The following is a 27,714-nucleotide window of genomic DNA, read 5'->3' as shown; positions in this document are numbered from 1 at the left end:
CGAGATGTGACAAAAGGCCCAGTTACCAGGGTGCTGCTAGTACTGACCGTGTTTTAATGGATGCAAGAGATTTTCTGAAGGTAGACTGGACATCTAACTGGAGCAGCCTAGGAACATCTGGGTACCCACCCAGCTGGTCCCAGGGCACATTTATTGGTGTCTTCTCTACTATTGGGTAGCTGGATATAGATAAATCAGTTTCCCAGATGGCATCAGTCTGGTCTTCTTGGCATCTGTAGAATGAGGGAAGCACAGGTGAAAAGTGCACAGCTATTTTGTACCAAGAATCTGGCAAAGTGTATGAGTCTTATTCTCTGCCCCCCAACTTTTACTCTATCCTATAATAACTTCCCCTTGGCACTGACAAGCATTAGCCATGCTCACTTTGAGATAGAGGTAAAATGATAATGCAGAATTTGCCAGAATGGTTAACAAAGCTAAATTTCCATGACTTTCCCTGAAAATCTATACTAAAACACATACCATGGATGTGTTTTGCTTCCCTCTCATAGTGCCTCCAGGAGTTCATGCTTCTAAGCTACTTTATTAAACATTCTTCAAACAATTTTTTTAATAAGGAAGGGTGCAATTTTTACAAAATGAATTTAGCCAATAAATTACCCTCCTAGTAAATTAGTTTAGAAAATCAATTCTTGCTTAGATTCTCCAGTGAATCATATCACAATGGTGAAGGGGTTGTTAGGTGGGGAAAAAAAGTTTCACAATCGTCTCAACTTATCAGTCTCTCCACCATATACCTAATTTTCTTGACAGATTGTCTGTCTTCTTCTATTGACAACTTCTGGAATGTTTGTTGAACAAACTCAGTAGAGGCAGGCATCTCCTTTTTATTGATTGTCAAAGGGATGGGTTGACTAAGATTCAATTTGTATATCTCTTGTAACTATAAAAGTAAATAAGAGAAACAATGTCATAGAAAGAAAAGCTGTTAAAAAAAAACTGTGAAAAAATGAGCAACAGAAATGAACAGATATTTTGCAAAAGAATAGATCCAAATAGCTAACATTCATGTGAAAAGATGCTCAAGCTCTCTAACCATCAGAGAGATAGAAATGAAAACCACATTGAGATATCACCTAGCTCCAGTCAGATTGTCCTACATTCAGAACTCAACTAACAACACCTGCTAGCATGGATGTGGGGAGAAAGGTACCATCCTTCCCTGCTGGTGGGAGTGCAGGCTAGTACAACCAATATGGAAATCAGTATGGAGAGTGCTTAGAGAATTGCAAATAAACCTGCTTTACAATCCAGCTAACCCGCTTCTAGGAATGTACCCAAAAGAAATTAAAACTACATGTGAGAAGGGAATCTGTAATCCTATATTTACAGCAGCACAATCTGCAACAGCAAAGACATGTAAACAACCCAGATGTCCATCCAAAGAGGAGAGGCCAAAGAAATTGTGGTACATCTACTCCATGGACTATTATCCAGCCATTAAACAGAATGAAATTATACAATTTGCAACGAGATGGTTCCAACTAGAGATCATTATGCTCAGTGAAATCAGTCAATAACAAAAGGAGAAATATCATATGTATTCTCTAATATAAGGGATCTGTCATGCAAATTGGAATTATACTGGTGGAGTAATGAAGATTACCATATCCAGAAGTGAAAACAATGCAACATGCATCTCTGCTTCCAAACAAAACATGGACTCCCAATGAAAATGTTGGGTATATCTAGACAGCGGGATGATGGACTGTCTGACATTGTCTGTATCAGTATTGTCGAGGTATACCTAAGTAGCAGACTAGTGGAACTGTAACTCCTTATGAAGAGTGTGACATTATGGGAAAAATCAGTTGGGAGTGGAAACTGGAGTGAGAGGAATCCCAGACTATACAGTATTCTATGATAAATATAAAAATTTTAAAAATAAAAAAGAAAGGCTGGAATCTTTATGGAGATGATCTGAACTGTCACTTGACTGAAACACAATTCCTTCTTTTCTGTGGCTTTTCAAGTGTTCTTCCCTCTTCAACTCGCTTCCAATAGGCGTAAGTTCAGAATTGGAGTCTGTGACAAATCAAAGCCTTCCTCCTAGTTACTCTCCAGTCTGAGTCGTAGCTGGAAACTTTGATTAATCTAGCTATACCTGCTCATCTTCATTATTAAAATAGGAATAACAGGATAGTGAACACTGTATAGGGTAGCATATATGGAATATAAATTGTGCTACACTATACAAACATAATGATAGCTAACATTTACCGAATCAATGCCAAGCGCTGAGCCAAGCCCTTCCCCTGTCAGCTCATTTGGAACTTGTAACTACCTGGTCAGGCTCAGAAAACTCAGGAATGTGCTTGGTGTTGCCGGTCAAGCTGCTCCTTGGAACACCTATATCTCAGAGTGTCTGGGATCAAGTCTCATCACTGCCTTCCAATCCCACTCCCTACTAATGCACCTGGAAGGTTGCATAAAATAAAACACTGCTTCAGAAAGTACCACTCATGGGAGATACCAGGAACAACTTCTTGGCTCCCAATCTGGCCCATTTTATATCTATGAAAAATTAAGATGTCCACTAGCGTTGCAGTTAAAAGTGATATGAACTCAGACATCTCATAGCAGAGCCAGTCCCCTTAGCCATCCCCTTGATTCAGTGCAAGGTATTTACTGCTATCTACCCCCCCATCTCTTTTGCTTTTTACTTTCTCTTCTCCTTTCTTAATGCATTCATACCAGCATGGTCAGATTCTGATATTCCTGACTTTGAAACCTTAATATATGATATAAAATGCTCTAGACATGGTCGTTCTTGTTAGATGCCATAGCCAGCTTATCTTCCTTTGCTCCATGCATTTTCACCATATTTGCAAAATCAAAACATGAGGTATGTTTTTTTAGCAGTGTGTTATAATATTTAGAATATTTAGTTATAAAATGTTCCTAAACTCCAGCTTGCGTTATTTATTGTTCAAAACTGAGTTAATGCCAGGAAATCTGAAGCTATCTGAAATAGTCCCAGGGAAGAGAACTCTCTTCTCGGCTTTTGTAGTGTTCCTGTTGCTTCCCAAGACAGGTTGCCAGTTGCCTAATATTGGGTTGTAAGTCACAGTGAGTGGATGCCAGCACTGAAGGGGACAGCTTGTGCCTGGTGCTGTGGAAGCAAGTTGTCTCCCTTCCGATAAACTCATGGCAATAAGCCTAGCCAACTGCTGGTTTTGATAAAGCAACTGCCCACAATTAGGGAGCAGTGGCTTCAAGAAGTTTCACATCTTTGTCACCCACTACTTGTGGGTGAAAAGATGAGCTGAATTTTTCTGGAGCCGACTCCTATTCTCGTCTTTTTCTCACCTAGAATTTTAACAAATATTCTTGTTGTCAGTCTGGGAGTGTCACTGCTCATGCTGTAGTGGCAGTTTGGGCCAGTGGCCTCTTCAAAAGCTGTGTTCACTCAGGATCTCTGACACAGCCTTATTAGAGCAGGGACCTTTACAAATCTGAGTTATGGATCTGAACATGAGATCATCCTGTATGAGCCAGGATGTCGTTGAGTCCTGCTTCTGATGCATATGGCCTCCTAAGGCCCAGAATCCAGATGCATGCTGAGGGCCATTTGAGAGGTGGAGGCGAAGATGGGAATTCAACGGCTGCAAGCTAAGGAATGCTGAGGATTTCCAATGGCCCTGCACTGAGGGAAGCATGAGACAGTTTTCTCAGAGAATCCTGAAGGAACCAGCCCTGCTGCACGTTAATTTTCTTCATTTCTGATCTCTAGAACCATAGCAAGATACATGTGAGAACCTTTTCTTTTTCTGCCAAGGGTCGTTTGGATCTTTATGACATGACTCGCAGTCCATAGAAAATTGTCCAACTAAAAAATTAGGCTTCTATAGGTTTATTGAATTTCAAATCTGCATGGGGTTACCTTGACAGGATCAAACCAAATGACTTCATGGGACTTATCCGGCCCACATTCCTATCCCATAGTGTTTGTGGCAGTACATTTGGCCATCTTTAGGAATCATAATATGGTGCCTCCCTTTGGATGTTAGTTTCAAAACTTAGCACTTTTTTTTGGATCACAGCATACTAGATAAGGTAACAGAAAACACATTACCTGGGTAAATAAGGATATCATTTTCCTCAGGCACTGATTTCGTTTCTCTTCTAGAAACTTCTGCCTCTCAGTCCAGGTATACATCATCTTTTTCTGATAGTCGTCAATTCTGCTCAGCATGACATAGAGTTTCTGGGTTTCATATCCTTTACCAGTGTATTGGATGGCTTTTATTTGATAGATTATATTGTTTCTTGAAGAAAAAATACAAGAATTAAGTTGAGACAGCTGATCAACCTAACTCAGTGAGTTTGTCCTCAGTTTTCCTAATTACATCATCCTTTGCTACTAAGAAGGATGGATGAGGAAAGGAGGCTTTTTTAGTAAGACATTAGTCTATTTTCCCATGTAAATAAAAAAATTAAAGATTTATTTATTATTTTACAAAATCAAATATACAGAGAGGAGGAGAGATAGAGAGGGAGATCTTCCATCCGATGAATCACTCCCCAAGTGAGTGCAATGGCCGGTGCTGTGCCGATCCGGAGCCAGGAGCCAGGTCTCCCACACTGGTACAGGATCCCAAAGCATTGGGCCATCCTCGACTGCTTTCCCAGGCCACAAGCAGAGAGCTGGATGGGAAGTGGGGAGCTGCTGGGATACAAACCAGAGTCCATATGGGATCCCGGCGCGTTTAAGGCAAGGACTTTAACCACTGGGCCACTGTGCTTGGCCCATGTAAATAAAATTTTAATAATCTATATGGCTACTTATAGCCATATTTATATTTGCATGTGCTCATTTATTTTAAAATGTGCCTTATGGGGCAAAAATCTTCATTTTAAAAGTAGTGATATATAAGAGTGTAGCTGGTACATAATAGAATTATTAAAAGACAGTGAAGGGCCCAGCATGGTAGCCTAGCAGTTAAAGTCCTTGCCTTGCACACACCACGATTCCATATGGGCACTGGTTCTAATCCCAGCATCTCTGCTTCCCTTCCAAATCTTTGCTTGTGGCTTCAGAAAGCAGTAAAGGATGCCCAAAGCCTTGGGACCCTGCACCCATGTGGGAGACCTGGAAGAAGTTTGTGGCTCCTGGCTTCAGATCAGCACAGCTCCAGCCATTGCAGTCACTTGGGCAGTGAATTATCAGATGGAAGATCTTCCTCTCTGTCTCTCTTCCTCTCTGCTTAGCTGACTGTCCAATAAAAATAAATATTTTTTAAAAGACAATGAAATGAACAGAGAAAAAGTGCCCAGAGCCAGTGTCATGAGTAAGCTAAGCCTCCACCTGCAGTGCCAACACCCCGTATGGCCTCACTTCAGGTCTGGTTGTTCCACTTCCAATCCAACTTCCTGCTAATGTGCCTGGGAAAGCAGCAGCAGATTTCCCAAGCCCTTGGGTCTCTGCACCCATGTGGGATATTCAGAAGAAGCCTCATGTTTCCAGCTTTGGGGCAACCCAGCTCCAGTCATTGTAGCCATTTAGTGAGAGAACCAGCATATGGAAAAGCTCTCTGTGTCTCTCTCTCTGTAAATCTGCCTTCCTTTCCCATAAGTCAGGACCCTAGAATTTCATCCAGTTCTGCTATGTGGCTGTTAGGAGCCCAAGCACTGCATCCACAATCTGCTGTTCTCCAGGCTGTGTTAGGAACCCCAGCTGGAAGCAGCCTGAAAAACAGCAGAAGAAAAATGAAAGAAATTGATCGTTGTGTTTGAGATTTATGGAATACTATCAAATGAAGTCAAATAAGTATCGTAGGAGTTCCTGAAGGTGTAGAGAGAATTTATTAAAAGGCCTACCAACAATTTAATGACAGAGAACTTTTGAAATTTGTGGAAAGAAGCATCCAGATACAGGAAGCACATACAACTTTAATAGACATGACCAGAAAAGATACTCCTCACATTGTATTATAGTAAAACTTTAAACAATGAAGTGCAAAAAAAGCATTCTAATATGTAGTTGCAAAAATGTCAGATTATCTCCAGAGTAATCTGACATCTGCCAGTAGACTGATAGATAATCTCCACAGAAATCTTACAGGCCAGAAGAGAATGGAGAGAAGAAGGCCAATTCCTTACAGAAACTACCAACCCAAAATCCGGTACCCTACATGGCTTCTGTTTACAAACGCATATGAAATAAAGATCTTCCAAAACAAAAAGAATTTCTGACTACCCATCCAGCCTTACAAATGATGCTTAATGATGTACCACACACGGAAATAGAGAATGGTGAACATCATTCTGAAACAGTTTGAAGGCAGAACGTCTTCATTACAAGTACAAAGGAAATTCAAATAAATATGAGCAATATTGATGGAAAAAGTGACGGGACCAAGTAATTACTTGCTAATTACTTTAAATGGCTCAAATTCTTCAATTAAAACAGACTGGCAGAATGAATTTTTTTAAATACCCATTTATTTTCTGACTTCAGGAAACACATCTCACCAACAAAGTACAGACTAAAAATGAAAGGATTAAAAGAGATAACTCATACTAACAAAAATCAAAAAAGCAAGGAGTGACAGGAGCAATATCAGACAAAATAGATTTGAACACAAAAGCTGTCAGAAGAGATAAAGAATGGCATTGTGATGGTTAAGGAAACAACAGGAAGATATCACCTGGCTATTTGATTTAAACAAACGTAGGCTGTAATACAATAATGTGGGGGGGGGGGGCTTTAGCATTCCACATTCGTCTATCGACAGATCAACTCAAAGAAAAACCAAAGGAACAACAGAGCTAATCTATAATCTGGATCAAACAGATCTGATATCTGCAAAACATTTAATTTCACAGTTGAAATACACATATTCTGCGCATGGAACTTTATCTAGCAAAGACCTGTGCTGGGCCATAGAGCAAGTCTTAACAAATCCAGGGGGAAAAATTGAAATTGCATCATTTTATTTTCTGACCACAAGGAAATAAAGATGGAAATTAACAACTTAGGAAATTCCAGAAAATATACAAAAATAGTCAATGGAGATTGACTAATAACACCTAAATAAGCAGTGAGTCATAAAAATAATCAGAACATTCCTGGAAACAAAGATGACAATACAATATATAAAAATAATGAGATACAGCAAAAGCAGTATTAAGAAGGAAGCTTATAGCAAATAGTAATGTGTATCAAGATATTGAAAAGACATAAAATAAACGATCTAATGGTACATTTCAGAGACCTGGAGAAAACAAAAAGAGAACAACCCCAAAATTAGCAGAATGAAGTAAATGAACAAAATTGAGACCAAATAAAATAAAATGAAAAATATCCATGAAATGGAAATTTGGTATTTTGAAAAACTAAACAAGGTCATAAAGGACCACTCATTGCAGCACTAGAGGGGAAATCAATGTGAGGGGAGAGAACATGGGAGGGAACCAGGAAATCCCAAAGCCTGTGGAACTGTATTATGAAACAATAATGAGAAGAGGCAAGATGGCAGTTTAGGGTGCAGTTTTAGGTTAACAGAGAATCATTAGGGTAAAACAAGAGGAGCAGATTCCAGGAAAAGACAGATATCAGGCGATTGGCGGGGAGAAGAAGGGGTACCTGGAAATCCCTGGACACAGGGAAGCAGCAGCGATGGCAAAGTGATGTTGCAATGAACAGAAATCCAACTAGCAGCTGGCAAACAGCAATCCGGACTCCAGTGATCCAGGGTCCAGTAGCAGCCAGAGATCCAGTATCAGCCAGAACACCTGGCTGTTCCCAGGTGGGAACAGGAATTCACCAGGAACTCAGGAGGCGAAAGGCATCAAGGTGGAAGACAGAATGAGACTGTTGTAACCATTGTTTCTGTCTCCAAATTCCCCAGATATCCTGGGCTGAGCTAGGCTGAAGCCAGAAGATTGGAAGGAAATGTGGGTCTTCCATGTGGGCAGAAGGGACCCAAGTACTATGGCCATCACCTGCTGCCTCCTAATGTACATGTCAGAAAAGCATGGAGACTCACACCAGGAAGTAGGTTATGGGATGTGGGAATCCTCAGAAAGTACTACAACTGCTATAGCAACGTCTCTAATACAACAAAATGTACCTCAAACCAGAGTTATTTTTCCCAAGAACATGTAAGAGGTAAAAGTCCAAGTCACCAACATTTTTAACACATACTTACAATAATCAGTAATGAAAGAATAACTCATATTTTGAGAATCTGAATTATGTAGGAATGGAGAAAATAACCCCCCAAAAATGAGGCCAGTGTTTCATATCATCTCTTCCATTGTGATGAGTGTACTTGATTCTCTCCCTTGGCTTATCTTCACATAACACTGAAGATCACGAGATTACTGGCCAAAAGTTACCCCATTCCTAGAGAAGTCAATGTAAACAGATGAATAAATGAAATGGATCTTGATATTATCCATTTGTTATTCCCTTAATGTCTCCTTTTGCTGTCTTAAACAGGCTTATGTCATACATATCTTCTAAAATAGATTCTTTTACAACATTGGTTAAATTTGACAATATATTTATAGGGCAATGAAGGAGGATATTTGATGTCCAGACTTCACAGGAACAGTGGACATAGAGCAACTAGATCACTGGAGAATTGCCTACCTCACACGCTGGATCAGCCTGTAGGCAACGTACTTGTGTAACAGGTATCCCAGCCGAACTGCGTCTGTATGTAGCGTCTCAATGATGAGATTCCTAGCTATCATGTGTAAGTGGGAAGGAAGTGCAGAAGTTCCCATGGCCTGATTTAACAGTATCAAGTTCTTTCTCTGAGCTGACACATCAACAAAATATGTCTTTCCTTCAAGTTCTTGGGGAGAAGGAGGCCCCACCATGTTGTCTTTGTTGGTATCTGAACATGAAGCTGTCATCCACGGCTTTTCTATAGAGGGAGACCATGATTTCTGGTCCCATTGTGGCTTCTGTGATGTTACCAGTAACTGAGGAGTCAGGGAAGGCAGCGATTTCCTGGCCTTCTGCAGTGTGTGCAGGATCTCCTCATTAGTATGAGGGGTCTGCGGGTCTGGGGGGCTGTCACTTGTGAGATGGGGCTCAACTGCCTTAAGTAGTTCCATGGATGAGGGATCTCGAGGTGTTTGGGGTTCATCTGGGGTGTCAAAGATCTCTGGCAGTTGGATCTTGTTAATGGTGAATGGAGCTTGACCTGTCTTCAAAACTGGGGTACTGGGTTGGATCAAAGACTGAGCTTTCAGAGTAGAAATAGTTGCCCATCTTTTCTTCTTGTCAGAAGACAGAACACCTTGTTGGGACATTCCAGTAGCTGAAGGGGTCCAGAGTCTGGAAGGATGGCCAGGAGTGGGATGGATCCATGGTGGGGAAGCATCCTCAGGGAGGATCAGTGGGGTCAGTTGCTGCCCAAGGGTGTTCGGGGCTGGGGGAGAGGGGGACTGTTCTATGGGGGCAGGTTGGTGTTCCAGGGACTTTCCAGAGATGGTTAAGAGTCTGGACTCCATGAACTCTCCAGGGAGAGACTTCCCAGGTGTGAGAGGATGCCAGACACTTGGTATCTTTGCAGAGATGGACATCATTTCAGATGTTATAGGCCACCTGGGTGTAGGAGGGCCTTCCAATACTGGAGGTAGCCAGGCAGTTTGAGGGCTCTTAGGCAGAAATAACTGCCTAGCGCTAAGAGCTTCCAGTTCAAGGGGCTGCCCTGGAATAGGAGGAGTCCCAGATATTGGTGACTGCTCAGGAGTGGGAGACACCCCTAATGACTGGGCCTGCATAGAAGTGAATGGTAGCTCCATCTCCTGAACCAGATTAGGAGAAGGGGTGGCTCCAGTTGCCTGGGTGAGCTCAATATGTTCTTCAGTGCTAGGAACGCCAAATACCCAAGCCTGTTGCATGTTGGATGAGATTTGCATTGCCTGGATCTGTTCAGAAGTGCCAGCTGCCTTTACTGCCGGGGTGTCCTGAAGGGGAGTAGGGGCTGTCAGTGCTAGATCTGGTTCCAAGGTTAGAGGAGGCAGCCAAGCCTGGTCATTTTCTTGTTTGAGTGCCATATGTGAATTCCAGACCGTTTCAGGGTTAAGATGAATCCCCTGACTCAGGGTATAGTGAGGGGTCAGGGTCCCCAAGGCCTTTGCCTGCTGAGTAATCATTGTTATGTTCAGGGCCTCAGTCTGTTGAGGGGTCAGAGTAGTCCCCAAAGCCTGGGCCTGCTGGGAGGTCAGAATTCTCAAAGGCTTGGCTTCCTGAGTGATTGAAGTTATCCCCAGGATCTGGGCCTGTTGAGGGGTCAGAGTTGTCCCCAGGGCCTGGGATTCTTGAGAAGTCAAAGTTGTCTCCAGGACCTGGGCCTGCTGGGAGGTTAGTCTTGTCCCCAGCATCTGGGTCTGCTGAGGGGTCAGAGTAGTCACCAAGGCCTGGGCCTGCTGAGGGATTTGAGTGGTAGCCTGGGCCTGCTGGGGGATTTGAGTGGTAGCCTGGGCCTGCTGAGCGATCAGAGTGGTCGCCAGGGCCTGGGCCTGCTGAGGGGTCAGTGTTGTCCCCAGCATCTGGGCCTGCTGAGGGGTCAGAGTGGTTGCCAGGGCCTGGGCCTGCTGAGGGATTTGAGTGACTGCCGGGGCCTGGGTCTGATGATGAATCAGAGTTGTCCTCTGGGCATTGGCCTGCTGAGAAGTCTTTGTGGCTGGGGCCTGCTTATGGGTCAGAGGTACATCCATGACCTGGAAAAGCTGAGGAGTGTGAGTTTTGTGCTCTGCAAGGGGCTGTGGGTAGATGTAAAGGGCTTCTGGTGTTGAGGCCTGAGGAGAGAGTGAAGGAGTGCTTGGCAGGAAGTGCGTTGTCTCAGGTGGGAGACCTGAGACTCGATGGAAGGTTCTACCTTGGGGTAACTGGGATTGCTCTTCTGTGCCTTTGGTCTTGTCTTCAGGTTTCTTTCCCTTGGTCTTCTGATGGACTGCTGCAATCTCCCTTTGCCTGTCAAGGCGCTCTGCCCCCTTGCTTGGCTTCTGCTTGTCCTCCTCCTCCTTCCTCCCTCTTTTTTTCTGCTGGTGGTGTTTCTCTGCCTTCAGATCCAGGCTCAGCTTCCCTTCCTTCTCTCTTTGGAAGAGCATCCCTTGCTCTTTCGCTGTTGTCTTCTGTGCCTCTGTCATCATATGAGCTTCCTTCTGGAGACTAGATTTGTCTTGCATTTTGTCTTGACCCTCTTGTCCATATTCATCCTGTTTGGGCTTTGCTTTCTCATATTCTTTTCTTACTGTTGAGACTGTTGGAGCATCTCCCTCACTTTCTATTTCAGTCAAGATCATTTCTATTACATTTTTCATTACTGGGTCTAAATTTTCATTTGAGAGGAAACGGCTGATTTCAGACTTGGCAGTAGTTGATGACTTCTGATCATGCAGTACCGGCATGAATGAAACTGCCTTTTTTTGCATCCTGGGTTTCTCTCCAATATCCCCTTCGTTTTTTGCAACTTTGAATTTCCTCACCATTTGAATCACAATCTCAGCCATTTTTTGGAAGTATTCATCCATCTTTGCTTTTATTGTTTCAAAGTTTTCCATTTCTGCCCTTTTCAGTAAGCTCTCCTTCCTTGGCATGGTGTTTTCATCAACAGGCTTGTCTATGTTGTTAATTTTCTCTTTAAGGAAATCCATTAAGGCTTTCTGAAATGATTCCATGTTACTCTGTTCACCTTTGACCTCTGGAGTTGCTAATGCCCTTTCAGTTTCTGAAGAATCTTTCTGGATATTTGTGCGTGATTTCTCAAGTTGAGGAGACTTGGGTTGTTTGCTGAAGGCTGGACTTTCCTCATGGTCTCTTCTCCCTACTCTGCTTCTGTCCGTTGTTAAGGGGATGTCCTGTGTCTTTCCTTGAACTTCAGCTTTCTGTGACATTGATGTTTGTTTCACTTGAGCCATACTCGATGGATCTGTTAGGTCCCTAGTCCATTTGTTTGTTGACTCAATGGGGGGCTCTTTTAGGTCCGATAAATTAAGCCCCTTTCTCAAGGGAGATTCAGTTTTAAATTTCCTGGCCTGCTCTGCCTTGTAAGATGTTCTACCTTTGACATGTTGGTTTTTAGCTTCGCTGAAAGGGAGATGCTGGATTCCTGGTTCAGATGATGTCTTTGTTTTTATTCCTTCTGTTCCCTTCTCTATTTCTTCTAGCTCAGAGTATTGATTAGTTTGGGCTTCAGTCAGTTTCTCTTCACTGTCTTGCTTGCTTGTATTTGATCCAGCGTGGTCTTGGGTGTGTGGACCTTTTGTGTGTTCTGTTTTCACAGGTTGATATTGGCCAGTCATGCCATATGAATAAACAGCCCCTCTCTGCCCTTCTTTACTTCCCGTGGGCGTTTTAGAAGGACCAGCAGCTTTTTTTCCCTTTTTTTCAGATTGTGGGTCTGGCTCTTCAGATAACTCTGGGATCATTCCAGCTTTATATAAAAGAGTAGAGTCCCACTTTGTCTCAGAAGCTTTGATCTTTTTCGAAGGAGACTTAAATAGTGTATTGTCAAATTCTTTGGCTAAAGTAGTGTCCAAACTGTCCTCTGTGTCTTCAGTTTTGATGTTAATCATGGGTGTCGGAAGTGATGCATATTGATCTGTAATGCTTTTGAATCTAATTAAGTATTCATACTTTTCTTGTGTATCTTGTAAGTTTTGTTGAAGCTTCTCATTTTGCTCACTAAGGTCATAAATCATTCTTCGGGAGAGTTCTTTTTCTGTTTCATATTTCTCATAAAACATACTGTCACCTACAATGTTAGCAATATTTAATTGCTCGACTACAGTACTCAAGGCTTTAGAAAGATTGAGTATTGTTGATGAAATGTATTTGATAGCTGTGTTTTCCAATTTATTGAATATTGTAGTCCCTGTGAGTTCCTGCAGCATATTTTGAATTTCTAAAACCTTGCTATTTGTTGCAAATTGATTAGTAATCATTTGATCTGGTCTTAATGCATAGGCTGTTGCAGGTCTCTTTACCAACCTGTCTTTCCAGGATTTCCATAGAGCTGCTCTAGACACTGGAAAGAAACACACACACACATTAAAAAAAAAAAAAAAAGATTGCACTGATTCTTTTTTCACTCTGCATTTAAGCCTAATGAATTTAGATTAAGTTAACATCTATCAATTGAAGAAAGCTAGCTCTGGGGACTGGCCTTATGTTGTAGTAGGTTAATCTGCCACTAATGATCATATTGTCCATATTGGAGCACTTAGTGTGCTACTTCATATCCAGCTAACTGCTAATGTGCCTGGCAGGGTAGTGGAGGATGGCCTAAGTGCCTGAGACACTACCATGTGGAACCTTCTGCAGTTGTATATTCTTGGCATCAGCCTAACCCAGCCAGCTGAGGATTGCACTAGTAGATGGACTATTTTTTTCACTCTGTATCTCCTGTCTCTCTGCCTTTTAAATAAATAAATCTTTGAAAAGGGTGGGTAGAAAACTATAGCTCCTAAGCAACCAGTTTTGTTCTTAGAAGAATATTCTCAGTGAGATCCAAGATGGATGAATAAAGATACATCAATTCAGGTAAGGATTGATTAATAGGGAGAGGTGGTGGGTAGGGTGTGATCTCAGTGTAGACAGGTTGATGGCAGAGAAATTGCTGGGACTCAAGGACACTGGAAAGCAGCAGAAACAGCTGAGCAAAACAGTAGTGGCTGTATTTCAGTGGTGATTGGAACTCTGCAAGGAGACAGAAAGGGGAAGTCACTGGAGAGGTGGAAAATAACTCATTTCATAGAATCACAGCTTAGGCTGATCTTGTGTTCCAACACAAGCCAAGACAGAGCAGCAAGTCCCCTGTGGGTAGGCATGGGGCTGAAATGAAACATGCTTCCAAGTCCCCCAAACCCATACAAGCATAAGGAATGCAAATTGGAAAGAAGGGAATCAAATTATTCTTGTTTCCAAATAACATGACCCTCTATATAGGGGAACTGATAGTCTCAAGAAAGAGACAACTGGAACTCATAGCAGAGTTCAGCAAGGTCACAGGATATAAAACCAATTTACATAAATCAATGACCTTGGAACACACAAACAATCCCGTGGCTGAGAAGCTTGCAATATCAGTCCCATTCACAATAGTGACAAGAAAATCCTCAAATAACTTGGAATAAACATAACCAAGAATGTGAAGAATCCCTATACTTAAAACTACAAAACAAAGAAATGCAAAAAGACATCAAATCATGGGACAATATGCCATGTTCATGGACTGCAGAATCAACATCATCAAAATGTTCAGATTTCCAGAAGTAATCTGCAGGTTCAATGCAATTCCAATTAAAACTCCATGACATTCTACTCAAGAGGTAAGGGGGAAAAAGAATGCCAAAGTTTATATGGAAATGCAAGAGATCCCCAATAGCGAAAGCAATCTTATACAATAAGAACAAAGCTAGAGATACCACAATAACAGGCTTCAAAACATACTATTGAGCAATGGTAATCAAAACAACCTGATACTGACACAGAACAGACCTGAAAATCAATGGAACAGAATAGAAATCCCAGAGGTGAGCTCACACATCTGTAACCAAATTTTTGACAAAACTGAAGTCAATCCAGTAAGAAAGGATAGTCTTGTTAACATATGTAGCTGGGAAAAATCAAATACTTATTTGTAAGAATAAGAAATAATATCCCTGACTTCAATGTTGTACAAAAATTAACTCCAAATGAATAAAAGATATGAACCCAACACCATCAAATTACTCAAGAAAAACATCCAGGACACTCTGCTAGCCTTTGGCATAGGCAAAGACTTCTTAGAGAAGACCCCGAAAGCACAGTCAATTAAAGCAAAAATAAATTGGATCATGCCAAGCAGACACTGCTGAACTGCAAGAGAAACAGTAAAATGAAGAGACGACCCACAGAATGGGAGGAAGTATTCGCAAATTACACAACAGAGGGTAACAGAGGTCTAATATCCAGGGCTTACAAATAACTCCAGAGACTTAACGGCAGCAAGTTAAGAAATGGATAAAGAACATGAACAAATATTTCTCAAATGATTAATTCAAAGCACTGATAGGCACATGAAAAAAATGTTCAGGCTCTTTAACAATAAGGAAAACACCTAACTGACGTGAGAATGGTCTACATACAGAAGTCAACAGACAGTAGTTACTGGTGAGGATGCAGGAGAAAAAGGTAGCCTAATCTGTTGATGGGAATGTAAACTAACCCAACCGCTGGAAGTCAGCATAGAGATTCCTCAAGCAGTTGAAAACAGATCTACCCATCTGACCCAGTCATCCCACTCCTAAGGATATGTCCGAATGAAATGAAACCTGCAAATGAAAGAGATGTCTGCAATCCCATATCTGTGGCAGCACAATTCACAACAGCTAGTACAACCCAGATATCATCAACAGATGAATGGATAAAGAAAAGAAGGCACATTTATTTCATTGAATACTGTTCAGCTATAATAAGGAATGAAATCTTACCATTTGCAACAAAATAGCCCCAACTGCAACCTGTATGCTGTATCCAAAAAGACAAATATCATACATTCTCTCTAATGTACAACAACTAATGTGCAGAAAACACAAACTATAAAAACTCCACAATGGTTATTAGCATACTGGGAAATGATATAAATAGAGTGATAATGGGGGGCAGAAACGGGGGAGGGATGATCCCCTATGCATGTAAATCTGCATCATGGTGGATAATAAATCTTTATATTATAAAATCTAGCAACAGGCAAATGAGGAAAAATAACAGAAGAATTTTCTCTTACAACCACATTGAATTTTCTCCAGAATTAATATCTCAGCTGTGAGATCATTAACACAACTGAGATCATCAACTCTCATTTGTAAATTTGGGATTAGATATAGAATGCAAACTCAGATTTTTCCTGGTCTGGGGAATGAGTGGTGTTTTTAGTGTTCTCTTTGGATCTCTGTGTCTCTTTTCTACCTTCGCTTACTGAGTACAAACTTTTTGTCAAAAGTGTCATAAACCAACAGACAAAAGATCTACTCAATAACTGGGTGAGAAATTCAGCAAATCCCCCGCATCCAGAGAAACAATGATTCTGGTGTTTGGATCTCTCCCACCCATGTGGGAGAACTGAATTGTCAGACTTGTATCAAAAGAAAAAATCCCACAGGATCCAGCTTCCAGTGACTCACCTTGGATTCAGAGATGCAAACAGATGATAGAAAAAGAAAGGCTGTGAACACAGTGTTCACACAGGAGCTGAAGAAACTGCTAATATTTGAGAAGACAGCTGTGTTGACAAATATTAACACAAAATAATGGTCCTGTAACAAGGAGGATCAATGCATCTGCAAGCTACAGTGATTATAAATGCATGTGTAGTGCACAACCAAGTGCCCAAACACAGGAACTGACAGATTTAAGGGAGAAAAGATTGCTCAGCAGTGACATTTAGGGTATTCAATTTCTAAATAATGGATGGAGCAAGAGGCCTGTGTTGTGACACAAGGTTTGGATTTCAGAGCTTTAAAAAAAAAAAACTGAAAATCATTTAACTCTACACTTAACATGTGAATTTTATACCTCCACAAAGTTATATTATAACTTTTATTATATTATATTATAACTTTTATTATATTAAAATTATACCTCCACAAAGTTGTATTTTGAGAAAAAGGAATCAAGCTTCATTTCCAAAATCACAAAGCACACTTACCTGATTTTTTCTTTTGAGTCTTCTTGTCTTTCAGGAACGTGGAACTCATGCTGCATAGTATATTGATGTTGTTCTCAACGGCTCTCAGTGTGTCTGGAAACATCTCCATTTGTACTATCCAGTGGTAGTGTTCATCAATATCAAATACAGTTATCTCCGATAAGATGGAATCTTGAAGAAAGGGAAAAAACATTTTTTTGCATACAAACAAATAATGTGTATTCAGAAATGTGAGTATAGTTATGTTGTACTTACTGATTTTCTCAGTCTTTCCTCAGTGAAAAGGTTGAAGACTTGGACTCAGAGAGTGAGCCAGTAAGTCTTGTGAATGCTGCTTAAAGTGTCTATTTGATTTTGTTCCTAAAATCCAGGCAAGTAGGTGTCTGAGATGTGAGTATATGCTTTCATACTGGGTGTGAACAGCTTGCTAGGGACCTTGGAGTCAGCACTGTGGCTCAGATTCCTTGCAATGCCAGATCCCACATCAGAGTGCCGGTTTGAGCCTCAGCTGCTCCATTTGCAATCATTCTACCTGTGAATGTGGCTGGAAATGCAGCAGAATAGAATGAAATATCTTACTCTATCTATCCTTCCATCTCATTGTCCATCTCACCCCCACCTTCCCTCTAAATCTCTCTCTTTCTTTGTTTCTGTGATTATTATTGTATGTTTGGTCATTCTTTAATTCCATCAGTGCCTATCCATACATGTACTGTTCTCGTGCATTGAGTACAAGTTCCCCCAACTTCAGGCTGCTTATCTTCTTGTGAAAGGAGACAAAAAATTTTTAATGTAATAATATAGAGGAAATCAATGATAAGAAGGGAATTGGGATGGGGAAGAGGGGAAAACCCTGAGCCTTTAGAACTATATCTCATATGTATATGAGAAATATACACAACTGAGTGCTTATAGATATACATACGTATACAGAGATTTATTTTTTTAAAAAGGGTTATACAGTTACATTAGCATAGATACCGATGCTATAGACAAAAATAAAGATAATGAGTGATAGAGAGTGTGAGGTGATAGGGAATGGGAATGTTCAGAAAACACATTAGGTTCAAATGGGACATACACAAGGAATGAGCCGTATAACTTTCTAGAAATAACACTCCAGGCAAGCGTTCGTGTAAAGACACTGGGCAGGAGCATTACTGACAAGTTTGGAGAAAAGCAGGGAAGTCAGAATAATTGACAGTCAGTGAACATAATTCGTGTTTTATTTATTCTCAAAAACAGGTCAGTCACTTTCTGAACGACCTCTTTAGCGTTTTCTGCTTTAATCTGACTAATCCTTCACAGTGTCTTTGTAGATTTCCTGACTTTGTGGTCTTTCTCTGAAACATTTCTGGAAACTTACTCCATTCTTCTAACCAGGCCAAAATGTAGGCAAGCGTCTTTTCTCTGCTTTCGACATTCTTAGCATAAGTAGCCATTCTCTCCAAAAACGTCGTTCTTTGCTTTTTCATACGTTCTGTAAGGAAGTTACTCCTTCCCAAGGACAAGTCAAAATCAACAGAGTAGCGGGTCATGATTTGATGCACGTTGCTCATTATGTCGATCATCTGTGTTTTAGTATCCTATGGAAGAAGAATGGATGACGTGTAAAAAAATAATAATAATCTGTTGCTCAATTTGTAAAAAAAAAAAAAAAGGAGTCACAAGGTTTTATTAAAAGAAATTTGAGAAGTGTCAATAGAAAGCTATACTATGCTTCAGTATTGAAAGATAACATCATAAAGCTCACCCAGTTAGTCAGGAAACTCCATACAAATCCAGTCAGAATTCTACTGTGCTTTTTACAATTCATCTTAAACTTCTCAGTTCAGTTTTAGAAGTTATGTGAAAGAGCAAATGGCTGAAAATGTCTAAGACACTCTCAGAGTAGAAACATTTGGTAGTGATGTTGGAAATAGAGGTAAGATTTTATCAGTCGACATGATAAAATATGGAGAGATACATCATAGTTTTCTTAAGGTACTTGTCTAAAGTGTAGCAATTCAGGTTTTTTAGTACTACCAATTGACCAGCTATCGGAAATGAAAACCTTCAACAGGCCAATATACATACACACAAGCCTGATTTGTGAAAGAAGCAGTTTATACACATGAACAGGGAAAGACTGAACTTTTCATTAAATGGTGCAAAAACAACCTCTTATCCATATGGAAATATTTAGTGAAGTGGACTCTTATCACATACTTTCACAGAAACCAGAGTAGGATAGGCTAAAGACAAATGTGAGAATGAAAATTGTAAAACTTAAACTTACACATTAAGTAACAAATTACCCACTCCATCTCTCATACCCCCCCCCACCGCCCGACACACACACATAGGTCAATTTGTATCTAGCTCCTAAAAAGAATAAAAAAGATAAGTGTAAAGGTATTACCAAGCCATAAGTTTGTTTTAAAAAAATAAATGCAAAAGAATATCTATTGTATGCTACCCTTCATGTGTGAGAAGTGGCAATATGATACATTACACCTGAATCTATTTATATGAAAAAAAATAAAAGACAAAGTAGGAGTTAGAGAGGGTTTATATGCACATGTGTGAGAGAGAAAGGATGGAAAAGAGAATGGAGAGTTGTAGTAACAAGGATGAGGAAGTGGTGACATTTTTCTACACACATATTTTATATAACTCTGACTTTGCTCACCATAAGGACCATGTTTTGCCACCTTCCACATATGTGATAAATTTTTAAAAACAACAAAAACAACAAAGATTTGCAATAATCAAAAAATATAATTAAAATACTAACAATTCTGTACTAATTGCACAGAGATGAATACCTTAAATACACTACGAGCAAGAAACCTTGGGTAGCAGTATTTCGAAGAATATTGTTAAGGTTAAATACAAAACAGTTGTCATATAAAATCAGTACTAATCGGTAAATGTATTCATACAGGGTAATGGAACAGTAATTCAGAAATGAGCATTTTTCAAGAATTGGATTTTCTAATGTGGATTTGATTTGCATTTCTTCATGTGATGCGAGAATTTCTTCATGTATTTGTTGGCCATTTGTATCTGTTTCTCTGAGAGCTGTCATAATTGCCCATTTCTTGGATTGTTTTGGTTTTGTTGTTTTGTTTTTTTGCTGTTGCGTTTTTGAATTGCTGATACATTCTAGATAGTCTTCTTTTCAGAGAAGCAGCTTATAAATGTTTTCTGACTCCATTGTCTGTCTCATTTGTTTCCTTTGCGGCACAAAAGCTACTGGGTTTGGTAGGACTGCCCCTTTGTCTAGATGTTTAGTTGCTGCCTGTGTTCAAGAAATCATCATCTACACCAGTGTGTCAAAGTGGTACCCTTAGATTGTCCCAAGTATGTGGACCCCTGGGAGTTCCAGGCTCTTGGCTTTACCTGACCCATCCCCAGCTGTTGCAGTCATTTGGTAGTGAACCAAGAGATAAAAGGTTCTCTGGATGGATGGATGGATGAATGGATAGATGGATAGATGGATCCTTCAACCTCTCTACCACTTTCTATCACTCTGTCAATTTCTTTAACCAATTCCTCTTTGGACAAGCATCTGGATTGTTTCCTTATATTTTGTATTGTAGATTGTGCTGCTGTAAATATAGGATGACAGATCCCTTTCTCATATGCAGATTTCATTTCATTTGGATATATTCCTAGGAGCGGGATAGTTGGGTCATATGGCAGGTTTATTTGCAATTCTCTAAGCACTCTCTGTACTGGTTTCCATAGTGGTTGTACTGCCTGCACTTTGGCCATCAGTGAAGGAGGGTACATTTTCCCCACATTCACACCAGCAGATGTTGTTCATAGAGTTCTGAATGTAGGCCAACCTCGCTGAAGTTAGGTGGAACCTCAATGTGGTTTTCTTTCTTTTTTTTATTAATTTTTGATTTTTATCATACAATTGTGTATAGTCTGGGATTCTCCTCCCTACAATTTCCACCCCCGATCCATTTTTCCCATATTGTCACGACAGCACATTTCTTCATAAGGAGTTACAGTTCCATCAGTCTGCTGTTTAAGTGTTTTCCTTTGTATCTCTCTGAAGGCTAGAGAGCCTGACCATCTTTTCATATGTCTGTTAGTCATTTGAATCTGTTCTTTTAAAAAATGACTGTTCATTTCCTTCACCTATTTCTTCACTGGGTTATTTGTTTTATTGTTCCTGGGTTTCTGAAGTTCTTTGTAAATCCTGTATTTTAGTCCCCTGCCAGTTGTATAGTGTACAAATATTTTCTCCAATTCCGTTTGTTGCTTCTTTTCTGTATTATTTCCTTTGCTGCACTGAAGTTTCTCAGTTGATGTACTCCACATGTTTATTTTGGCTTTGATTCCCTAGGCTTTTGGCGTCTTTTCCAAGTATTCCTCATTCCTATATCTTGACAAGTGCTTCCTATGTTTTCCTGTAATAGTCTGATGGTTTCTGGGTGTAGAGTTAGGTCCTTGATTGATATAGAGCTAATTTTTGTATACCGTGACAGGTGCGGGTCTTGCTTCTTACCTCTGCAGCTGCTATCCAATTGTCCCAACAGCATTTGTTGAAATGACCAGGATTTTTCCCTGGATTGTTTTTCAGATTTCTTATCAAAGATTAGTTGGCTATACATGTGTTGTCTCCCTCTGGTGTTTCTATTTCTGTTCCATTGATCTCTGTTTCTGTGTCAGGATGAGACTTTTGATGATCACTCCTCTGTAGTATGTCCTGAGGTCTAAATTGTGATTCCTCCAGCTTGATTTTTATTCTTCAGGATAGCTTTGGCTATTGGTACTCTCTTGTGTTTCCAGATGAACTTTTCTACCTTCTATTTTTAAGAAGAATGTTGTTGGGTTTGTGATTGGTAATAAGAACATATTGAATGTGTGGGGATTATGAATATGGTAATATGGATGCTTGGATGATGTTGATCCTGCCAATCCAGGAACAGGGTAAGTTTCTTCATCTTTCAATGTCGTCTTTTATTTCTTTTTAAAATATTTTATAGTTTTCACCATAGAGGTCTTCCACAATATTTGATTCTCCTAAGTAGAGGATTGTGTCTGCAAGCAGGAATTCCTCATTTCATTTCCAACTTTAATTCCTTTAATTTATTTTACTTGCCTAATTGCTCTGGTAAGAACTTCCAACACTCTGTTGAAAAGCAGTAGTGAGAGTGGATATCCTTGTCTAGTTCCAGATCTTAGTGGAAAGGACTCAAGTCTTCCCCCATTTAGTATGATGCTGGCATTGGCTTTTTCATAAATTGCTTTGATTGTAGAATGTTCCTTTTATGCCTATCCTAAGGTTTTCAGCATGAAGTGGTGTTGGGTTTTATCAAATGCCTTCTCTGTGTCTATTGAGATAATCACATGGTTTTTGTATTTCAATTTGTTGGTGTCATGAATCACATTTATTAATTTGTGAATGTTAAGCCATCTCCACATGCCTGGGATGAATCCAAGGAGCTGGGTGGGAAGTGGAGCTGCCGGGATTAGAACCGGTGCCCATATGGGATCCCGGGGCGTTCAAGGCGAGGACTTTAGCTGCTAGGCCACGCTGCCAGGCCCTCAGGCATTTCTTTATAGGGAAGAAAAGCTAACACACCTGAGTCATTTATATAGATTAAAAAGACAAAATAAGTCATAGACATTGATGTAAAAATGGCAGGTACGAAACTCCCAGAACACCACTGAAGGAGATGTTTGTAGCTTATAGTTAGGCAAACCTTGTGTATATGCCACGCTAAACACATGACCCAAACACAAAATGATAGCGGCCCAGTGCAATGATTCAATTGGCTAATCTTCCCATTGCAAGTACCAAGATCCCATATGGGTTCCAGTTTGTGTCCCATCTAGCTCCCACTTGTGGCCTAGGAAAGCAGTAGAGGACGGCCCAAAGCCTTGGGTCCCTGTAGCCACATGAGAGACCAGAAAGAAGCTGCTCGATTCTGGCTTTCGATCGGCTTACCTCTGTTTATTTCAACCAGTTTGGGAGTAAACCAGCAAATGGAAGATCTTTTTATGTATTTTCTCTTTAGCTTTTTTTTTATGATGATGATGTTTACATAGCTGAGAAGGATGTATGCCCATGTGGACCACCAACTAGGGTGAGGAGAGTCAAGGAATGGGGGAAAGTGGATGAAACAACTGCTTTCAATCTTCCTTTATTTTCTTCCTGTGTCTGGGGGAGCAGGAATAGAAGGGGAGAAGCTATACCCAGCATTCTAACCACATCAGTACCTGGGGATGGAGGATGGCCACCCGATGTCATCCCAGGGTTCCTAATGTGAAGCATGTTCTGAGGGTACTGCTTAAGTGATTTCGATAGTTCTGAGATGCTATTGAGTTCATTGCTCCAAGGTTGAGGAAATTCTTCTGAAGTCCATTGGCATGGTCCACCTTACCTCATCATTTGCCAGTGGATGCTGCAGCCTGGCTCAGCCTTGCCTGTCCCTGATCCAGCTCATGCTGGTGGGTGCAGCAGCATAACCCAGCCCAACCAATTCCCAGCCATATCACTAATGTGAACTGACTGGTGTTGTGGCCCAACCCAACCTCTCTGCACCCTGTTCTGGTTCTCACATCTGCCAGTGAATGCTATGAAATGGCCCTGCCCAGCCCACCCCCAGACCTGACCCACATATCTATATACTAACAGGTACTATAACCTGGCCTGGTCTAGGCTCAGTTCTTGCACTCACCAGAAGGGACTGCATCCTGACAGAGCAGTTCCCAAAGCTCCTCTATCAGGCCACCTCCCAGTCACAGATGTCACACACACTGATAAGATCTTGGCCCAGCCTAACTTGATCTGCTTCCTATCCTGGCAACTACAGTGGCCTTGCTCAACTGGTGTACACCAATTCCAGCTCTTACCATTGTGTGCTACAACCTAGCCATGCCTGACCCACCCCAAGACCCAGCTCTCATGTGGTTTAGCAGCTGCTGAGATCTAGCCCAGCTGGTCCTACATCCACCCTGGCTCTTGCATTCACCAGCAGGTGCTGAAGCCTAGCTCTGTCTGGCACAGTGTGTGCTAGTTTTGCCTGACCCTGCATGGTCTGCCCCCCAAACCAACTCACATACCTGCCAACAAGTGGAGCATCCTTGACCTGGTCTGGCTCACATTCAGCCTCAAATCTCATGCTCATAAGAAAGAGTTATAGCCCACCTGAGGAGTTTCCCCACCAGGCTCATTCCCAGAACCAGATCTCACTCATGCCAGCACGTGCTAGGCCCTTACCTAGTGTAGTCTACCTCCCATTCACAGCCTTCATGTGTACTGATGAATTTTGCAGCCCAGTCTGCCTTACATCCTATCCCTGGGTGCAACTACAGGTGTTACAGCCTGAACCAACCCAGCTTGTTCCCAATCCCGATACCCATAAGTGTTGAGTTCCATGATTATGCCTAGTTTGAACTATCACCATCCCAGTTCTCATGCAAACCAGCAGGGATTGCAATCCCACAGGGATTCCTGGATGCTGGCTTTGCCATGGCCAACCTCCAGCTGCTTCAGGGATTTGGGAACAAACCAGTGATGTGTGTGTGTGTGTCTGTGTTTCTCCCTCTCGGCCAGTAACCTCTATTTTTCAGAGAAGTAAATGAATCTTGTTTTAAAAGGTCCCATCTGTAAGCTTCCAGCTCATGACTTACCTCTCTGACCCGGGAGGCCTGTGCTTGCTCAATCCGATAGATGATGTCCTGCACCGGGCCTGGGATTTCAAGCTCCGGGACCGTTGGACTATCTAGGGTGTCTTCGGAGTTTGTTCTTTCAATGGGGGAATTGATGCCATTTTCTTCTAAGGCAGATTCGTCAGCTTCCACACTTCCCATTTTGATGAAATGCTGAGAATTTGGCGATTTTATTCTATTTCTCCTTTTTTTCACAGAATCTAGCAGACAGATGCTAACAATGGTGCCCACTAGGAAGCTAAAGAAAGGCCTTTTGAGGGAGTTGCTTACCCCATTAGCAACCCCGTTTGCTAACCACTGACTTCAGGTGCCAGTGAGGTCACATTAGAACCACGGTGACGTTTGCCAGTGACTCACAGATTCTTTAAGGGGACCTTGCAATATAGGCCTCACATTGCCTGTGACGTGAGAGTAGGAAGGTGAAGAGGTTGGGAAGATAGCAAAGAACAGACAACAGGAACACAGAAAGGAGTGGAAGCGATATCCCTGCTGAAATGAGCTTAAAAACCCACATGGTAGAGTTCAGGACAGAATACATAAAATGTAATTCTGTTTTACTCTCTTCCTGGGATTTAAGTATTTTCATGTTTGTGATGAAATAAGTGCATTTCAACTTCCTCAGCCATCTTATAACTTTTCTTAGTCATGTGGCAACTTGAATGTTTGGCTGAAGATGAAGGTCGCTCTCTTTGTCCTTTCCTCTGCTCACACATCTTCCGAATATCACCCCCCGCCCCCAAAGCTGGGACTCGGCCAAACTCAAGCCAGGAGCTGGGAATCCAATATGGGTCTTCCACATTCACATGAGGTCTCCCATATTGAATTAGGAACCAGGCACTACAGCCGAGGCGTCACCTGCCTCCCAGGACTCACTTTAGCAGGAAGTTGGACTCAGAAGCTGAGGCACTCCAGTATGAGATAGCCTCTTAACCATTGCTCTAAATACCCACTCCAAAGAGTGGCTGTTTTAAGTGATGACAACCAAAAAGTGAAAGTCGCCATTTAGTCTGTTTTCCAGTGATGAAAAGAGAGTGGAGCTCTTATCTCTAATCTTCATGGCAGATCTGTTCCTTGCTAGGTGCCATAGGAGAAATGAGCTTGTCCTTGGGGGTCTCCAGCCAGCCAGGCACAGGTGATGATCACTGGGTCTTTTTCTTCCTGATATATTTTAAATCATTGAGGATCTGAAATCAGTGTGAGGTCAGTCAGTCACATTCTGTGACAGAATCTGCCCTGGAATCAGCAATTTGTCCTAACAAAGTCACCCTTGAAGCAAAGAGGGTTGGGGCTGGAGGAAGAGAGGTAGCACTGGCCTGCATCCCTGGTCTCCCTCACTCCAGGGCCTGCCTGAGTCCTTGCTGCCCTGCAAGGGTGCACAGAGAAGGCCTGTCCTGCCCAGAACAGCTGAAAGCCTCGTTTGCTACTCTAGCCATTTTGCTTCCAAATCCAAGGGAAGGAAGAGAAAAGCTGTGATGTCAGGAGACAGCTGAGAAGCAACCAGCAGCTGTCCTGTCCCAGTTCTACTGGGAGGTGGCCTGCAATGGGGCAGGTGGCAGGTCCTGTCCACAGAGGTAGGGCAGTCCCATACCCACTCTGGAAGTGGATCCAGAAGTGGAAGGGCCCAAAGTGAACACTTGGTACATTTATGGATGGCCATACTAGAGCTGCCCCTCGTACCCATAGGGAAAATGGCTATTGGTTGCTGAATCACACTCTGCACTCATTAACAGGTGGCCAGGGGGCTTGCAGCATGGGCAACAGGCAGCTTTAGAAAAGCTGGACAGTGGGCCCAGCAATGTGGTCTAGCGGCTAAAGTCCTCACCTTGAACACGCCGGGATCCTATATGGGCACCGGTTCTAATCCTGGCAGCCCCACTTCCCACCCAGCTCTGTGCTTGTTTGTGGCCTGAGAAAGTAGACAAGGACAGCCCAAAGCTTTGGGACCCTGCACCTTGTGGGAGATCCAGAAGAAGCTCCTGGCTTCAAATTGGCACAGCACCGGCCATTGTGGTCACTAGGGGAGGGAATCTGACTTTCCAGTGAAAATTTAAAAAATGTTTTTAAATAAAATTAGAATCAAAAGTGCACACTGGCCTCCGGAGTCTGCAGCCTGGGTGACCAAAGCGCGGCACCTATGGGGCCCAAGGGAGGCGGCTGTGGCTGCATGCCAACTCAGATCCCCGAGATCCCCTCTCCCCAGATCCCCTCTCCCCGATTTTCTGGGCCTCAGACCCGCTTTGGAAAGGGAAAGGACAGCCCTGGACAATGGAGGGAGGGACTTGAAAGGCAAGGTGCCCGCCCTGAAATCTCTGCAATCTCTGCTGGGCAGAAAGCCTTGGGAGCTTGCACTCCGCCTCTCGCTGCCCAGGAACTGCTGTCCATCTTGAGGCAGGTGCAGTCAGCGCCGCCAGGAATGCTTGCTCCTGAACACAGCTGAGCACTTGGCCCAGGCCAGACAGTGGTCTGGGTGGGAGTTGGCGGGCACCCGCCTCAGCCTCCTGTGATGTGGAACAGAACAGATCCACAATCACTTCCTCCTCTTTTCATGGGCTCTCAAAGCCAGAGTAAATTTTTGAACAGGCCCTCGGCGTTCACAAGGTGGCAGTGCTGTACCGTCCCAGTGTGGGCCTGGACACCAGTGTGAGGTGGCGAGGACTCAGGCCCCCAGAGTCACACTTCCGACAAGGGCCGGGGAGGGCGGTCTGCGATTGCAGATCCTCCTGAAGGCTCCCCCTCCCCGTTTACACTGAGGCTTTATAAAGCTTGATGGTTTAAATGGTAAAGATCAAAAATGAGCAAAAACAGAAAGAAATAGATCATAATCCTACCAGTAGTGTAACAGTATAATTTGTACATATCTGTATTTTACAAACAAAATTTTAAAAATGGTAACATCTACCTGCCACTATTCCTTAACAAAATGTAAGGTTTGGGTTTGTTTGTTTTTAATTATTTACATAACAGGGCCTGGTGTGGTAGTATAGTGGCTAAAGTTCTCATTTTGCATGCACCAGAACTCCATATGGGCACTGGTTTGATTCCCAGCTGTTCCATTTCCCTTCCAGCTTTTCCTTTCCAGCTTCCTGCTTGTGGCCTGGGAAAGCAGTCAAGAACAGGCCAAAGCCTTGGGACCTGCGTTGGAGACCCAAAAGAGGCTCCTGGCTTCAGATGAGCTCAGCCCCAGCCATTGTGACCACTTGGCGAGCACAAGTGAGAAAAATCTCTGTCTCTCCTCTAAATCTGACTTTCCAATAAAAATAAATGGATCTTTTTAAAAATTTAATTATTTACATCACAAACAGAGCAACCACTCCCACTCACTGGTTCACTCCCCACGTTGCCACAATGGCCAAAAAGC

General features: G+C 42.1%; 1 protein-coding gene across 1 annotated transcript; it reads right to left on the bottom strand.

The window, feature by feature from the left end:
• Positions 1 to 24,649, bottom strand: LOC121151047 (protein FAM186A-like). Its single transcript, XM_040972233.1, has 8 exons — positions 24,318 to 24,649; positions 18,046 to 18,265; positions 16,680 to 16,850; positions 11,050 to 13,016; positions 8,621 to 10,785; positions 4,097 to 4,289; positions 759 to 904; positions 1 to 233 (listed from the first exon to the last, which is right to left on the bottom strand). The coding sequence occupies exons 1-8, from the start codon at positions 24,495 to 24,497 to the stop codon at positions 23 to 25; spliced, it is 5,253 nt and encodes a 1,750-aa protein (XP_040828167.1). The 5' UTR covers positions 24,498 to 24,649; the 3' UTR covers positions 1 to 22.
• Positions 24,650 to 27,714: the final 3,065 nt, after the last annotated feature.

This window comes from Ochotona curzoniae, unplaced genomic scaffold (assembly GCF_017591425.1).
Source record: "Ochotona curzoniae isolate NIBS_2020 unplaced genomic scaffold, NIBS_Ocur_1.0 contig_2235, whole genome shotgun sequence".
NCBI classification, from domain to species: domain Eukaryota; kingdom Metazoa; phylum Chordata; class Mammalia; order Lagomorpha; family Ochotonidae; genus Ochotona; species Ochotona curzoniae.
Note: the sequence above shows the minus strand (reverse complement) of the source record. Positions and strands in the feature narration are given on the sequence as shown.

Bases quoted from the DNA above. Each gene is read 5' to 3' on its own strand.
- LOC121151047 (XM_040972233.1), bottom strand. From the start codon at position 24,497: ATGGGAAGTGTGGAAGCTGACGAATCTGCCTTAGAAGAAAATGGCATC. The intron at 16,851-18,045 runs GTAAGTTTCCAG...CCTTTCTTCAAG, and splicing joins GGCCTGGTTAGAAGAATGGA to ATTCCATCTTATCGGAGATA. The intron at 234-758 runs GTATATGGTGGA...CTCATTCTACAG, and splicing joins CAATCTGTCAAGAAAATTAG to ATGCCAAGAAGACCAGACTG.